This window comes from Bos grunniens, chromosome 19 (assembly GCF_055505025.1).
Source record: "Bos grunniens cultivar Pamir isolate PY7600 chromosome 19, Bosgru_T2T1.0, whole genome shotgun sequence".
Classification (NCBI taxonomy): Eukaryota; Metazoa; Chordata; class Mammalia; order Artiodactyla; family Bovidae; genus Bos; species Bos grunniens.
In genome coordinates this window covers 11,102,715-11,120,354 of record NC_141183.1, presented here as the reverse complement: position 1 = coordinate 11,120,354, position 17,640 = coordinate 11,102,715, and the positions used below count along the sequence as shown (strand labels likewise).

General features: G+C 42.9%; 1 protein-coding gene across 1 annotated transcript in view; it reads right to left on the bottom strand.

Moving 5' to 3' along the window:
- RNF213 (ring finger protein 213) overlaps positions 1–17,640 on the bottom strand; it is a 128,905-nt gene that overhangs the window by 42,310 nt on the left and 68,955 nt on the right. Inside the window, 10 exon segments of the mRNA XM_086356517.1 lie at positions 2,708–2,853; positions 3,582–3,773; positions 7,435–7,573; positions 7,850–7,985; positions 8,512–8,654; positions 9,160–9,279; positions 10,616–10,734; positions 11,699–11,794; positions 11,947–12,083; positions 13,839–17,441. Of these exon segments, the coding sequence (XP_086212643.1) occupies positions 2,708–2,853; positions 3,582–3,773; positions 7,435–7,573; positions 7,850–7,985; positions 8,512–8,654; positions 9,160–9,279; positions 10,616–10,734; positions 11,699–11,794; positions 11,947–12,083; positions 13,839–17,441 (4,831 nt within the window).

Sequence of the window (17,640 nt, the reverse complement as noted above, 5' to 3'; positions counted from 1 at the left end):
GCTTTCACTGAATCCCAAAGTTTTGGGCTGTCATGTTTCCATTACCATTTTTTTTTTACATATTCTGATTTCCTTTTTGATTGCTTCAGTGACCTGTTGGTTATTTATAAGCGTGTTGTTTAGCCTCCATATGTTTGTGTTTTTTATAGTTTTTTTCCCCTGTAGTTGATATCTAATCTTACAGCACTGTGATCAGAAAAGATGCTTGAAAGTATTTCAATTTTTAAAAATTAACCAAGGCTAGATTTGTGGCCCAGGATGTGATCTATCCTGGAGAATGTCACATATTCACTTGAGAAAAATGTGAAATCCATTGCTTTTGGGTGAAATGTGAAATCCATTGCTTTTGGGTGAAATGCGAAATCCATTGCTTTTGGGTGAAATGCCCTGCAGATATCAATTAGATCTAGTTGATTCAATGCATCATTTAAAGTTTGTGTTTCCCTGTTAATTTTCTGTCTGGATGATCTGTCCATTGGTGTGAATGGGGTATTAAAGTCCCCAACTATTATTTTGTTACTGTCAATTTCCCCCTTAATAGCTGTTAGCATTTGCCTTATGTATTGAGGTGCTCCTATGTTGAGTACATATATATTTATAATTGTTATATCTTCTTCTTGGATTGGTCCCTTGATCATTATGTAGTGCCCTTCTTTGTCTCTTATGACAGTCTTTATTTTAAAGTCTATTTTATCTGATATGAGTATTGCTACTCCCACTTTCTTTGGGTCTCCATTTATAAGAAATAACTTTTTTCCAGCCCCTCATTTTCAGTCTGTATGAAACTGTCCCTAGGTTTCAAACCTGTCCCTAGGTTTGAGGTGGGTCTCTTGTAGGCAGCATATATAGTGGTGTTGTTTTGCATCCATTCGGTCCGTCTTCATCTTTTGGTTGGAGCATTTAACTCTTAACATTTAAGGTAATTACTAATAAATATGATCCAATTACCAAATACTTTATTGTTTTGGGTTCATTTTTATAAATCTTTTATGTTTCCTGTATAGAAAAGATTCTTTAACATTTGTTGAAGAGCTGGTATGGTGGTGCTGAATTCTCTCAGCTTTTGCTTGTCTGTAAAGCTTTTGATTTCTTCTACAAATCTGAATGAGATCCTTGTCGGGTAGAGTAATCTTGGTTGTAGGTTTTTCCCTTTCATCACTGTAAATATATCCTGCCATTCCCTTCTGGCCTGCAGAGTTTCTATTGAAAGTTCAGCTGTTATCCTTATGGGGATCTCCTTGTATGTTATTTGTTGCTCTTCTCTTGCTGCTTTCAATATTTGCTTTTTGTGTTTAATTTTTGTTAGTTTGATTAATATGTGTCTTGGCATGTTTCACCTTGGGTTTATCGTGTATAGGACTCTCTGGGCTTCTTGGACTTGGGTGGCTATTTCCTTCCCTATTTTAGGGAAACTTCTGATTATTATCTTCTCAAATTTTATTTTCTCATGCCCTTTCCTTTTGTCTTCTTCTTCTGGAACACTTATGATTTGAGTGTTGGGGCATTTAACATTGTCCCAGAGGTCTCTGAGGCTGTCCTCATTTCTTTTTATTCTTTTTTTTTTTTTTTTTCACTCTGCTTCATTTATTTCCACCATTCTATCTTCCAGCTCACTTATACTTTCTTCTGTAATCAACACTTTTATCATCATTTCAGGACACTTAAGAATTTTCCCAGTGGAATAACAGAAGCAAAGTAAGAAGGAATGTTCCATTTCAGTCATAAAAGCCTTGTTGTTTCTATTCAGTCAGTAATTTGTGTCCCACTCTTTGTGACCCCATGGACAGCAGCATGCCAGGCCTCCCTGTCCCTCACCATCTTCCAGAGTTCGCCCAAGTTCATGTTCATTGAATTGGTGATGCCATCCAACATCTCATCCTCTGTCACCCTTTTCTCCTCCTCCTCCATAAAAGCCTAGCCAGCTCCAAAGAGAACACAATCTGGGACAGGCTGATTTTATTTCTACTGAGTCATAATGTACCTCAGGAACCTGGGACCCAAATGAAACAGGAAAGAGTGGGCTGCCTTCCAGCACCTGCAGTCAAATGCTGCTCAAAACAAAAAGATCTGACTTCTAGTGGAAGGGGTGCTAGCCCCTAAGTCATGTGCTATCACAGAAAAGTAGGGTCCGTTAGGATATGGTGTGAAAGAGAAATACTCTCTCCTTGAGAGAGACTGCTTTGAGTTTGTTCAGAAACAGTGGTAGTACACGTACCTAGAAAAATAAGCTCATCTTCAAGTATTTGACATGTATTTTTAAAAGAAATCTTTCCTTTTTTAAAATAATTGAAATGTAATTGATGTACCATATTATGTTAGTTTCAGTAATTTGACATTACTACCTTATGAAATGATCCCCACAATTTGCAAAAAGCAGTGCTACACATAAACTTTGAAAAGATTAGTTTATGTCTGAAAGATGACTTTCCCCAAAGTTCTGTGTGATGACTGGTTTTGCTAGAATGCCTGTGGCCAGACGACTTGGCGTACGACAGCAAAGCAAGGGAGGACACTGATGGCTCAGTTTGGGCAAAGGTACTACTCTAATCCAGTCACTGGCAATTGCTGAGAAGGGCTCAGCTGGAGACATCTTGAGTCCCGGTGCCTTAGTTGTCCAGGGGACTCAGAATGGGGGTGATGATCTATGACAGAGTAGCAGGGTCTCCTCCTGCCAGAACAAACCCCCTCCTACCATCGCTGGGCTCACCTTAATTTCCTGTGATGTACTGAGTGTGGACCCACAGATCCTCCAGATAGTCATTGATTCTCCAGCTAAATGGGACGCTATTGGACATCTTCTCTGAGATGTTCATGTTGTTCTGCACCATGGTGTAGGACATCTTCCCTTTAGACCTGTAATCAGCCAAATAAGAACCAAGAATTAAGTGGTTAGTAAGAAGGCACTCAAGACACAAGATGAGATCTATTTCTGATGCCAATTCCTCTCCAAGTACTGGGGACTTAGTGGGCTGCAAAGATAGCCCCCTGGTCTACTGAACAGCTCGTTTTTATGCTATAAAATAACTCAAGGATGATCTTATATAATCATTTGGTTTTACAGACAAAACCAAAACAAACAAGGGCTGGAAAATTGCTTGAATTTTTGTGCAGAACCAGTCTGGTGGTGTCTGAACCCACCCTTGCCCTATACCTGTGCAGAGAGTCAGAGCCCCCTGAAAGCCAAACAACAAAGTTTTGGTTGGACAACTGAGCTTGAGATAACACAAGATCAGGCCTAGGGACAGGGTTTGTGGTTCCTGCCTTTGGCAGGAGGAGTGGGAAAATCAACATAAACACTCCCCTACATGCAGCTTCTCCAGTGTAGATGAATTGGAAGTTGGCCATTTTAACTGCAAAGGGTATTCTGAGCACAAGGAAATGAGGAAAGTCAAGAATGAAACAAGAATTTTTCAGAACTCACATCAAATCTTTGTTACTGTATTGTCATGCCCTTCAGGCTACAAAAAGAGCCAACTTCAATGTGATTTTAAATCCATACTTATATTTCATTAAACATCTTGGAGAGCCTATTAAGTTATAGGACTTTTTCTCCTCCCGTTAAAAGAAAGTCTTCTATTCACCTTGTATCCATCGTCACAAGAGGAATGTTCAGAAGTTTAATGTCACTGAAAATAAACATCCAAAGGTCTCTCGCCCAGGACGGAGAGTGTGGGCTGACCAGCAGCTCAAGGTTGCCATCCCTGTCCACGCAGGAGATCACGCTCGCCAGGAGGGGAGTCACAGCACCCTGGACCTGCTTCCAGAGGGTCTGCCTGTGTGTGGGAGAGAGAGAGCCGGGACCACTCAGGTTAGAGGGACCACAGACCACTCTGGGATGCCCGCATCCTTTTCACATTTTGTGCCTTCATGGCAGTAACAAAACATCTGCTCTACTATGCTCACACTACAGCTGTGTTTTCATATTTTTTACATAATTTTTGGAGAAGGGAATGGCAACCCTCCAGTACTCTTGCCTAGAGAATCCCATGGACAGAGGAGCCTGGTGGGCTACAGTTCATGGGGTCATAAAGAGTTGGACATGACTGAAGTGACTTAGTACGCACATAATTTTTAAGTACTAGGAGAGAGAATCACAAATCAAAATAAGCTTAGAGGCAGAACTGGAAAGGAGGTCCTTAATACTATCTCTAATAAATTGGAACTAGTTCATTGAAAAGGCCAAGTAGTATTTATTTTGTTATTAACTTGTTTTCCAGAACAAGTCACCTAGGTTCTCAAAATAAAGAAAATGACCAAATTCATTTGAAAAAAAAAAAGTTATTTTAAGAAACAATATCTGTTGTGTATAGTATATAATAAAGAGAACAAAGTGATTTCATTCCAGGTCACATTAAACAAGAAAATATGTCTTTATTTAGAACTTAGTTTTCAGTGTTGATGGTTATGTACACTAGATCTGAATATACGTATATATGTAAACTGATTATTTACATATATGTAAACTTCAATGCTTATATTAACTACATTAAAGTTTGTTGCTACAATTATATTTATCATAAAAATAAACTTGATAAGTCGTTTACAAATTCTCATGGTAGGCCTAAGAAATCTACTACTAGGTAATTAATATTGGGGAGAGAAAGACAGGCTCTGTTTAGAAAAGAAAATAGAGAAATATTTTTTAAAAATGCTGAACCAGAAATATGCATAAAACTGAGAGTGAAAGGCAAGAGCTGGCTGCAAGGAGAACTGGGGGAAGCTGTACCTGGCCACATGTGTAGAACCTGCATGCTGGAAAATCCCAAGTACAGTCATCTTTCCTTACCCATAGAGGGTTGGTTCCAGGACCCTCAAAGACACAAAATCTGAGGATGCTCAAGTCCCCTTATATAATATGATGTAGCCTTTGTATATCCACATTGTTCCATACACTTTAAATCATCCAAAGATGAAAATTCTTAAAGAGTTGGGAGTACCAGATCACCTTAGCTGTCTCCTGAGAAACTTGTATGTGGGCCAAGAAGCAACACTTAGAACTGGACATGGAACAACTGACTGGTTTAAAATTGGGAATGGAGTAGGTCAAGGCTGTATATTGTCACCTTGCTTATTTAACTTATATGCAGAGTACATCATCTGAAATGCTGGACTGGAGAATCACAAGCTGGAATCAAGATTGCTAGGAGAAATATCAACCACCTCAGATATATAGATATGCAGATGATCTCATATCTAATGGCAGAAAGTGAAGAGGAACTAAAGAGCCTCTTGATGAGGTTGAAAGAGGAGAGTGAAAAAGCTGGCTTGAAACTCAACATTCAAAAAGCTATGATCACAACATCTGGTCCCATCATTGCATGACAAATAGAAGAGGAAAAAGTTGAAGCAGTGACAGATTTTATTCTCTTGGGCTCCAAAATCCCTGTGGATGGTGATTACAGTCATGAACTTAAAAGATGCTTGCTCCTTAAAAGGAAAGCTGTTACAAACCTAGACAGTGTATTAAAAAGCAGAGACATCACTTTGCCAACAAAGGTCTGAAAAAACTATGATTTTGCCAGTAGTCATGTATTAACATGAGAACTGAACCATAAAGAAGGCTGAGCACCGCAGAATTGATGCTTTTGCAGGAGAAGACTTTTATAGGAGAAGACTCTTGAGAGTCCCTTGGACTGCAAGGAGATCAAACCAGTCAATCCTAATGGAAATCAACCCTGAATATTCATTGGAAGGGCTGATGCTGAAGTTGAAGCTCCAATACATTGGCCACCTGATGCGAAGAGCTGACTCATTAGAAAAGACCCTGATGCTAGGAAAGATTGAGGGCAGGAGGAGAAGAGGGTGACAGAGAATGAGATGATAAGATAGCATCAGCGACTCAGTGGACATGAATTTGAGGAAACTCTAGGAGATGGAGAACAGAGGAGCCTGGCATGCTGCAGATCATGGGGTTGCAAAGAGTCAGACACGACTGAGGGACTGAAAAACAAGATTACTTATAACACCTAATAAAAAGTCTGCATAAACCATTGTAAATAAAATGCAAATGCTGTGCAGATAGTTGTTGACGTGGTGAATTCAAGCTTCAATTTTTGGAACTTTCTTGTTTTTTTTCTCCCCAAAATATTTTCTACCCGCAGTTGGTTGACTCTGCAGATTTGGAACCTGCAGATACAGAGGACTGACTATATAAAGACTATCTCAATTTGGAATAATTTCAAGAAGGCAAATAATTGAAGTCCAAAACACATGGTCAGCAAGCAGTTAGCCTCCAAAGGCTTGTGAGAGTGGACCAGGAGGTTCCAGAGCTCCACCTGGACTCAGATGCTGGTCAGCCCCTGCGGCAGCCCCTGTGTGGGAGGGAGAGAGTATGGACACAGCAAACAGCAGGGCAGTGACAAGTGGAGGACTCTTGCTGCTTTAAACACCCTATGAACACCAGTAAGTATAGGAAATACAGTAAATGAAGGGGTGTTGTCAAGGGTACACTGAAAATAAAGATTTTAAGAAGCACTATGTAAAGTCTAAACAAGGAACCAAGGGAAATGAAAATAATTCCAGGTCCATGTCTGATTCTTCAGAATGTACAACTGAGAAAGAAAAGAAAAATAGTTATAGGAAAACATAGAAGCTGAAAAACCCTACAGTCACAAAACCAGAATCAATAAGCTTACATTGTCTATTTAATCCAAGATGTTCCCACACATCACTCCAGCCAACAGCAGGAAGGCAACACGTCCCTGCCGAGATCAAGCCTCTGGGTGAGTTTAATTTTCTCTCAGAGACAAAGAAACTGAGGACCAGAGTGGTGAAGTCCCAGGTCTAAGACAACCTTGCAGGTGGGAGTGGGTGGCATCTTCCATTTGGGAAGCAGAGCCATCCCCCCAACCCTGGGCCACATTGGTTTTCCTAGGCTTGTCTTGAGAACAGCATCAAGGTTTGTAGATAAAGGACCATGAACTGTCTATGAATACTCTGGGTTTTATTTTGGTCATTATCAAATAACTTCATATAGGAGGCCTAGGAAAGTAACTGTCTTCCCTCCCCTACATATTACCTTCTTACTTAATCACCTAAAATGGCACCATGTCTTTGAGAATGGACATACTGGTACAGGTCTACATCCAACAAGAACAGATGTTCTGGGTTTTCTTTGCTTTGTTTTTTGTTATGAAAAAAACAAAACAAAGCTACCCTAGTAGCTTAGCTATTAAAGAATCTGCCTGCAATGCAGGAGACCCCAGTTCAATTCCTGGGTCAGAAAGATCCTGTGGAGAAGGGAACAGCTATTCACTCCAGTATTCTGGCCTAGAGAATCCCATGGACTGTATAGTCCATGGGGTCACAAAGAGTCGGACACAACTAAGTGACTTTCACATTCATGAAAAATTTAAACACGCACCAGAGTAGAGAAGAGTCTAGCAGACACCATATAACTGCCACCCAGACCCTGGCTTCTTTTCCTGGCGGTACCTGAATGTGCCAGCCTCCTGCAGAGCATCCTGATTGAAGGCCTCCCTCACCACCCAGTCCTTCACATCGTAGACAGAATTCTCTTCTTGCTTCTTTAAAAGGTCATAGAGTCGCATTTTGGCAGCCCGTAAGAAAGTGGCTGAGGAAAAGCAGAGCAGACGTGCATTCAGCACATCCCTGGGCACAGGGTGGTGGGTTTGGCATCCCAGACCCATCCCAGCAGGAAGGGAAGCCCGTCTCCTTTGGCCAGGTCGAGTCTACAGAAATCCCAGAGGCGCGCATAGATTGCCAGAGAGTCAGCTGCTTCTGGGAGCCATGGAGAGCTTCCAAATCATCCAGGGGGATGATTCATGGACCGACGGAGGAGCCCAGGCTGGGGTGTGGACAAGAGGGGCTCCCACACCTCTGTACTCACCGTCTTTGTCTAGGAGGCTGAGGAGGATGGACACCCTCCGAACGCTGCGCTGACGGTACTCGTTCTGGTCTCTGAGCATGCCCACGGCACCCTGAATACAGCTTCTCAGCAGCCTGGTGGTGTCCAGGATCTGCGTCTGTTGACAGACAAGCAAGCCTTCCATTTCTGCCACTTACATGTCAAGAAAATCCAGGTGATGCCAGAGATGAGGTCCAGGCATCGCATGCAGGGGCACAGTTTTCCTCCTGCCCAAGCTCCCACCACATGCCCTTGTCAAGTTCCCCTGAGAAACACTGTGAGGGAATTCCCTGGTGGTCCAGTGATTAGGACTTTGCACTCTCACTGCCATGGGCCTGAGTTCAATCCCTGGTCAGATTGAACTATTAATCAGATCCTGCAAGCCATGTAGTACAGCCAAACAAACAAACAAAAACCCACTACAAGACAATCCTATGTGCCTGGGGACCTTGTCAGAAAAACTGACCACGGGACATCAGGAAAAGCCAAGGTCAGATCTGGTGCTGGTGATCCACCTGCACTCACAGAGGCAGGGAGAGGAGTGCTGGGCTGAGCCCTGGCCAGCTGAGTCCACTCCTTGGACCCCTGGGTGCAAGTCTAAGGAAGGGGAGCCCAAAGCCAGAAGGCTTGGAGTGAGAACTTACATCATTTTCTGGTCCGGAGGTTGGGCTGGTGTTCTTCTCAGGACTTTCTGTCTCCATTTCCATGTCTGCCACTTGCTGTGATATGACCGCCTCAGTTTCCATCGCCTCCTCACCATTTTCTTGGATTTGGCATCCCTCCTTGACTGGAAAGAAGCAAAACAATGGAGCTACTGTTCAGAGGCAGAAGTGGCGGTGGGGAGCGCTGGCAACATCGTGTGCGTTGTGTGCTGGGGATCTATCCGGGTTTCCCTGGCACCAGCCTCAGGAAGGGGCTCCAAGGGAGAGACCGTCAGTCACACGGATCAGCCTCCACTCACCCACTGGACGTGGTTCACCAGTGGCAACCCGAGCTTCCACCCTGGGCTCAGAAGGCTGATCCGGAAGCCAGGGTAAACAGATTCTGACATGTTCCACAGGCACCTGCAAAGACCTTGTGGAAATACTGTCTTCTCCTGGCCTTGGAAGCAGCAGATGGTGCCCTGGATTCATCAATACTCAGTTCAGCAAATGTGTCCCGAGCTCTTGCCAAGGGGCAGGTGTTGGACTGGGGGACAGTAGCCTGAGGACCTGTCCTCGCAGCAGAGTGCACACCTCCTGGCTTCCGCTCCCACCATCCTATCTCCCCAAGGACCTTTTCTCCAGACTCACCCTTAGGGGGATCTTCTGGTTTAAACAGCTGGCTGATGGCCACATCCTGCAGTTTAGGTATGTCCAAAACCAGGACTGTGGATCCCCGGAGGTCGTCGATGTGCACAGAATGCCACAGCCCTGGGAAAACAAGCCCCAGAATCTTCCCTGTGTCCTCTGGTTTCTTCCCGACAGTTTTAAGCAGGATACACCACTGTCCTGACATTTTAACACACTGTTGAATGAATGATTTGTATCCTAAAGTCTAATCTCTTGAATATACACAGGAAGCATATAGATGTCATGCTATAGATGTTAGAAACTTTAGCATAAAAATCAGTTATAAGAACTGAAATGACTAACTTATTAAAAAAAAGTATTTGAAGAAGGCTTGCCATTCTTTTATAAATGTATTATTAAATGCCATATCACAATTAGTAGAGGGGTGTGAGACACTGGCAATGTTTGCCTCCCATTAACTATGACATTATTAAAGTAAATTTTATTTCCTATTTCTAGAATATCAAATTTTCTTATACAGGAGATTCCATGGAGATACTGTGGGATTAAGCTCAGACCTTCACGATAAAGTGAATATTGCAATAAATTGAGTCACACAAGTTTTTTGATTTCCCAGTGCTTATAAAAGTTATGTATAAAATACTATATTGCATTTCATTAAATAGCATTATGTCTCAAAAAAACAATGTATATGCCTTAATGTAAAAAATACTGTATTGTACCACAAAAAAAACATAAAACAACCAAAACATACTATGCTGCTAAAAAAATATTAACCTTCATCTAAGCCTTCAGCTAGTCATAGTAATAACATCACTGATCACAGGTCATTACAATGATGATTATATTCACATATAATAATGAAAAGATTTGAAATATTTAGAGAATACCAAAATGTGACACAGAGACAAGAGCTGAGCTTTCAGAAAAATGGCACTGATAGAATTAACACAAACCTTCAATTTGTAAAAAAAAAAAAAAAAAGAAAGAAAGAAAAAAGCAGTATCTGTGAAGTGCAATAAAGCACAGTCAAACAAGATGTGCCTGTGTGATAAATATTGGGTGGCTTATTCCTCAGGAAGGAAAGAGAGAGAGAAAGAGAGATTTAAGATAGCATTTTCTGGCTCCAGAAGCAGGCATAAAGTATCGACACATTTATAACAATGTTAGTTGGAAATATCGCTCTGCATTATCCATATAGTAAAAACAGAGGAACCAGAGATTAATCAAGTGTTTAATCAACAAGTAATGAAAGAAAGTGCTGCACATTGGAGCAGCCAGTCCAAAGATGATCAATTATGTATTAATCAGCAGTAAGAAATCTAATTGTACCTGAAACAAATATTGTTGAAATTGACATTAATGTTCTAATGTCATACATTGTACATCATAGGACCAAATGAGAAATAACTTAAACATTACTATACAAACATATTCACTAATATTTTGGTCCTACCTCCATGGAATCCCACATAGGATGTTCCACTTCCCATCCGGGACAGTTTTGTAATGAAACAGACTAAGATATAGTCCTTATTTCCTTGTATCTTATTGATTTCATTTATAGTCAAATGTCTATTTTAAAAACAAAGAAGCAAAGACAAAACAAATCAAAACAAAAATGAAGAAAATAAAATAATATATATACATTGTAAAATGGCTGAATGGTGACTTTGGAGTACTCATGTCCATCTCATGATTTTTAGCTTTAAATAGATTTCACACCCTCACCCTTGTTATCTTCTCTTACAGGAGAACAGGGTCAAGATTTCTCTAAATAGGCTCATTTCTTTCCTCTATTCTTGTGTTGCTTTCTTTGAAATGGCATTTTTAAAAATGTATCAGGAACCCTGTCTTGTAATCCTTGATGGGTTTGCTCTGATGCTACTTAGGGTAAGGGTAGTAGACTTTTCCATTTCAAGAAACAGAGATCTGTGAACAGACAACCAATGGACAAAGACAACTATGATGTGAAATATGGCTTCCAATGCTTTAGAAGGTCCAGCAATTTCTTTTACTTTAACATCAAGTAATAAGGTTTGCCTGGAAAATCCCATGGACGGAGGAGCCTGGTGGGCTGCTGTCTATGGGGTCGCATAGCGCAGGACATGACTGAAGAGACTTAGCAGCAGCAGCAAGTAATAAGAGAATGTAGTTAATTCTAAAAGCATCAAATTTCTCCTGAAAGCATTTAAGTACCATTATGGCCCTTAAACTTGCAATAAATTTGTAGCATGCAATTTAAAACAAATACTGACAAATCATGTCTGTTAACGTATGTTCCAAGGATACTCTTTTAAATCCTGCTAATATTCTGTTACTTAATACTTCTTGCAATTGGCTATTTTTGTGTTGTTATGAGCCTTTTCTCACTTTCTTTCTCTAGTCCACATGTAGGGAATTAAAAAAGAAAAATTTTTAATTTTATTTCTATGCTTATTCTGATACTATACAGTTTTCAGGGAAGAAATTCTTTAGGAGCACCTGAATAAATTTGGGGTTTCCTATTCAGTTTCTGAGAAAAATAACAAAAACATACTTTGCTGAGGCGATGAGCTGAGCACTGTGAATTTTGTCTTCAAAGTCTGTTTGAATAATGAGGATATTATAACGGGCTACATGAACTAAGCAGTTTCTGAAAGAAAAAGGAAATTATCCAATTGAGTTTTCCATCCTAAAAATTGATGATAATATTCTCTAAAGCAATGGGTAATATAAGGGGTATATAGAAAACATGTTTGATTCTGAGAAGGGAAAGGAGCAGGAGAGGAAGGCAGGGACTCTCACCGAACTTCCTTGAGGAATGAGTACTTGGTGTCAAACTGCTGCAGTGACAGGATGGTGAGTTTCACAGCCCAGTCCTTTACTTCTGATTCTAAAAGTTCACAGTCATGACTGGTTAGCAGCCTGGAGAACGTAGTGATCTGCAAAGGCAGGAAATGCAAATCATTCACTGTGTAGCATGTCTATTAGGTTAGATCCCAGAAACATGAGGATGTTCAGCAAGTATCTTCTATGGGCTCCTCATTGTGCAGCTGATACACAGATAGAAAAAATTTTAAACCCAGAGGAATCTTCCAAAACAAGGTAGTGCTGAGGTAAACAGGATCTAAAGTATCGCAGAGAAGACTCATCCTGTTCCTAAAACTGAAAGTGATTTGAACAGTCATGTCTGACTCTTTGTGATCCCATGGACTGTAGCCCACCAGGCTCCTCTGTCCCTGGAATTCTCCAGGCAAGAATACTGGAGTGGGTTGCCATTTCCTTCTCCAGGGGATCTTTCCAACCCAGGGATCGAACCCTAGTCTCCTGAACTGCAGGCAGATTCTTTACCAAATGAGCTACTAAGATGGCTTTGAATCTTCTTCCTAGACTTCACTGTCTTTTCCTACTTTGGACCTCATTGAGAGTCCTGATGATACCTTAGAGCTCAGAAGAAATGCCATTTCTCCTTTGCAATCTTACTTCATATTTTCCGATGGAGCTGGCCATTAAGGTCCTTTCCTTCCCACAGCTGTTAGCAGTTCTCCCCTGCCACTGGATCACACCACACAGTGCAACCAAGACACTCCTAAAGGACATGCTGATATCCCGGGTCCTGAATTATCATCTCCAGGCTGGCCTAACCACTGTGCTTCTTATTCCTATATCCAACTGATGGTAGACTACCTAGATGTTACAGGAATATCAAAGCCTAAAACAAATGAAATTAACCGTTTCCTCAGCCAAACTTGTTGCTCATAACTAGATTCTGATTCACCAAACTTCTGGTCAACCAAGGAAGAATCCAGGGGTTCATCCCCAGCTCCTATCTCCTGGATATTTCTCTGCCAATCTGCATACTCACTATGTTTCAATTCTACCCATCTATCCTCTACTTTGACTGAACTGGTACTGTAGCCTCCCTACTGTTCTATCTTTTCTGTGAATCTTGTATCAGACTTTTCCCCCTCCCTCTCTCAGGCAGTGGGACACATTTCCACACACATTTCTCCATCTCCTCCTCTATATAAGAAAGATAGAACTCCTGGGTGCCACTAATTAAGACCCTCCATGAAGTCATTCCCACCATATCTCATCCCCATCTACCAGCACTTGCAGCCTGAAATGAAAGCTTCATCAGTGATTAATTCCTGGTTTCCTGCACAGATGTAGTTTTTAAAACCTTGATATTCTTGTTCAAGTAGGGCCTTCTGCCTATAATACCTTCCCAACCATATTTTACAATCAGCTTGGTGGTCACCTCTTAAGATGGGTTCATGTGACTGCATATCCTGATCTGTGTTACTCCTCTTTGCCTCTGTGGATAACACTATCATATGATATCAACTGTACCCATTCGTTAATGTCTTTCAACCTTACACTGTATGATGATCAAGGACAAGCCCTGTACCAATTCATCTCTATATCCCGAGTCCTTAGCACTTCTCAGATGTGAGATTTCATCTGCTACGGTAAACCCTGTGCACAGCACTGCACAAAAATGGGCACTCTAAGTTAGTTAAACTGAATATGTATAAATATGTAAGTCTCCCTGCACTTACCATGAGAGGAACAAAAAGTCTAAACACCTTCATTTATGGTTCCTATACACTGACTTGCAAAAGATCTTGAATTCTTGATGCTAGGGAGTCAAGGACCCTGAGGTAAAAGAGGAAAAGGGTAAAATATATAATCACCTCTGTGAAGATGGCATGGCGTTCTGAATCTGTTGTGCAAAGATGAGCTTGGAGGAAGTCTCCAAAGGAGTTATGTTGCTGCCTGTAACAGTATTCTTGCAATAGGGACTCTGCGAAGAGGCCTAGTGCAGAAGTTTTTAGCCGAACCACAGCATCAGGGGTGGCACAGTCCAGCAGCACTGACTTGGCCTGCTCAGAGACTTTCTGGTAAAGCTCATCAGTCAAGGCCTCATGCCCTAGTTGCTCTAGGACCTGGAGCACCACAGAGGCACACGTGTCTGAGTGGTACCCAATGAAGACGTCAGAAGGGCTGTATTTGGGTCTGGCTAGAAACTGCTCAGCTTTCACATCTATAAACTTCTCCACCCAGACCTTGAGCTCTTCCACGATATTCTTCTGCCATTTCTCCAAAACAGTGTTGATGTCCAGATAGTGCTTCTCCAGCCGGTTAATGAGGGGGATGGGAAAATGTTTGTAGACAACATCTTTCTCCTCAATGACTATCAAGCGGAAGTCTGAGTGAACCCGACATTTGACCCGATGGGTCCCCAGACCAAGGTCCACGTACTTCTGACCGCCGAGGTAGACGTAGTATTGATTGAGTGCGTTGTAGAGGCTCTCATAGAGGTTCTGCAGGTTGAGCAGCACCACCATCTTGCCGGTTTCCATGCAGATCTTTACTCGGTTGATATTTTGGCAGATCTGGGTGTACTCTTGATCCTTGGGAAAACTGGATCCAAAAATAATCTCTGGTTGGTCTGTAATGAAGAATGCCTGCTGTAGGATCTGCAGGGCCACGTAATTTCTGGTCAGCACAAGCAGGTAACGGGACTCAGAATCATCCAGCTCTCTGCCATGCATCTTCTGAAGATGGCCGTATATATTCTGGTGGATCAGCTGCATGGTGCTGACTTCTTCTGTGTACTTTGCCTCAGGTAAATTGGCTGAAAAAATATCCAGGGCATGGATGTCATCTTTGCCACTGAAGTTCCGAAGGATAGCATGTGCAATGTCCTGAGGGGAGGGCTTCTTATTAGAAGCTTTTGCTGCAGCAAAGACCATTTTGATGAGGCTGTAGTAGTCACGAAGCCCAAAGAATTCCTTGTCCTGACTCTTACACACTGTTTTGTAGGCTTTGGCAAAGGATGTGAAGTATCCTTGGATTCTTTCTTGGATGAGGGGCTCTGAAGCACAAATTCCCTTGGCACTCTCAATGAGCTCTCCTTTGTTGGGGCTGCCACGTGACACAAATATACCCCGGTTCATCTTGGCAGGATCCAGGGCCCAGTTGGAAATGCCTATGAAGCCAACTTTTTTGTGGGGGGCAGGATCGTCTTCAATGCATCCATCTTCCAGCAATGGGTGCAGAGCCTTCAGGGGCATTTTGGGTGAGTCTTCTGCTAGTCCAACCTCATCTAACACCACCACGGACACATACTGCTCAAGGTCCTTCCCCTGCTGGAAGCGGGCACACTGCTTGAAGGTGCCTATGATGCCCTGTGGGGTGGAATGTGGACTACACTGGAATGACACCAGATGGACCTGCTTCAGGTTCCGGAAGAGATCCGAGTGTGCAGCCTGGCCTTGCATGGCATCTGCCACGATGGTCTTGGCAAGAGATTTGGAGCTGCCGGGCTTGCCCACCAGGAAGAGAGGAATCTTGAGCTCGATGCAGATAACCATCATGAAGACATTCTCCTTCAAAGCAAAGTTCTTAGCAATCGTTTTCCTCAGAGATATGCCATTCAGAAAAAGATCCTGGGTTCGTGTTATCTCATCTAAGATAACCCTGCTGTCATTATACGGTGCTGGAAAGAACTTGCAAATAGCTTTCCGATAAGATTCCTTCTTCTCTAAAGAGGCGTGGTAACATACCCCGATGGCCAGAACCAGGGACCAGAGGACAGGATCTCTCTCAAAGTCATTTTGGATGACCCCAGTCTCAGAGAGAAAGGAAGCCAACTTAGACAAGAGCATCTCACTGTGGTCGTAAAACCATTTGAAAACTTTCACACAGCGTTCTACATCCCTGAGGCTGACAAAGCTGCATTCATTTTGTCTTTCCCTCATGAAACCCTGAGAGGCAGAAAGCACTTCCGTGATTACATGAGTCTCGCTCTGCACCACCTTGATGGACTTCACCAGTCTCTGGACAATCTGATGGATGTAGAGCTTTTCTGCAGAGTCATTCAATTGTCCAAAGTCCCACACCAAGGGGATCAGGCTCAGTGGCAGAGCGTGGACACGGTACACCAGCTGCCTCAGGGGGATGGAGCCAAGCCTCTCGGCCGTCTCTTCTGCGCTAACCCTGTACCCCAAGCCGGCTGACTCCAGACGGCAGATCATCTCCTGGGTGTGCTTCCGGTAAGGGTTGCAGGCTGCAATGATATGCAAGCCAGAATTCTTAGCCAGGGGCTGGCCACCCACTGTGTGGTCGCACAGGACCTCTTTGATGCAGCTTATGGCCTCTGTGGTGTTGGCTTCATCGAAGAACAAGATGGTGTCCAACTGATATTGGGCCTTATTGAAGCGGGCCAGCTCTTCAGCCTCCCTGACCTTGGAGTAGATCATGTTGGCAGTTGTTCCTCCGTGGACCTTGACCAACTTCATGGTTTCAGCATCAGCAGCCCCACGCCGCAGGTCACTAAGGAATTTAATGAGTCTGGTTTTCCCACAGCCGGTTTCTCCCATGATGATGACAGGGATGCCGCACCGGAAACGCATCTCAATGGCAAGGATCTTAAGCATATTGTCTGTTGTAAGCTCGTATGTTTCATCAGGGTCAATGGCCCACTGGATACCCAATGCCAGGCACAGTTTTTCAATTTTCTCATGTCTGGGCAGCTGGTCAAAGTCAACGTTGAAGGGCACCCTCTGAAGCAACAGTCCCTGGTACAGTTGCACTGTCATAACATCCTTCTTGATTACTTTCCCACTCAAGTGGTCTATGGCGTCAACACCACCATTCTGGTTGGACTGGAAATGGAAACCTATGAACGTCATGGATGTGTGGTCACTGTTGAAAAAAACATATGGGTGGGGCTCTGACTCCCACCTCTTCCGGAGAGAGAAAGGGGTGAGGTCCTCTTCTTCAACATCGGCCGTGGTGACCATGTACTTCCCTGGACTTTGGTCAGACGTATGAAGTGTAGGTGTGGCGAAATCTCGGGCCATGAAGATCATGAAGGTGACCACAAAGTTCTTGAAGCCCACCAATGTGTCTTCAACAAGGCTGGGATGACAGAAGACAGAGGCCTCACAATCTTGGAGCTGGTAGTTCAGGAACTGAGCAAAGTTCCGAAGCTCTGACCAGGATGGGTTTATCACCCCGGAGTAAATCAGGAGGTGTTGGATGCATTCGCCAGGGCTGCCCTCAACAGAACCTTTTTGGTATTGGAATGTGTCTAGGTTTTCTTTCTGATGGAACCGTCTTAGATATTGGTAAGGTCTCTGGAATATTTCACTATGGAATGCTCTCTGATCCATTCCTGGCTCTTTGTAGCTCTGCTGAGGATCCAGCTCCATGTTGATCACTTCTTTGGGAGGTCTGCAGGTCACTTTGGGGAAGACGTCTAGAAAATTGAACTGAGGGACTAGTGTACTCTGGAAAGGAGACACAAATGAAATGAGTTACGGCCGAATTTCCTAAAAAATGCAGTAGTGTTTTAATCCTCAACAAGGTCTAGACTGCATGGGCCTTTATGAAAAATCACTTTTCATGAAGGGATTTTTGTAGATTCCTCTTTGCATGGGGTGATACCTTTCACATATTCAGGCATCATGTGAGCTGCTCTGTCAATCA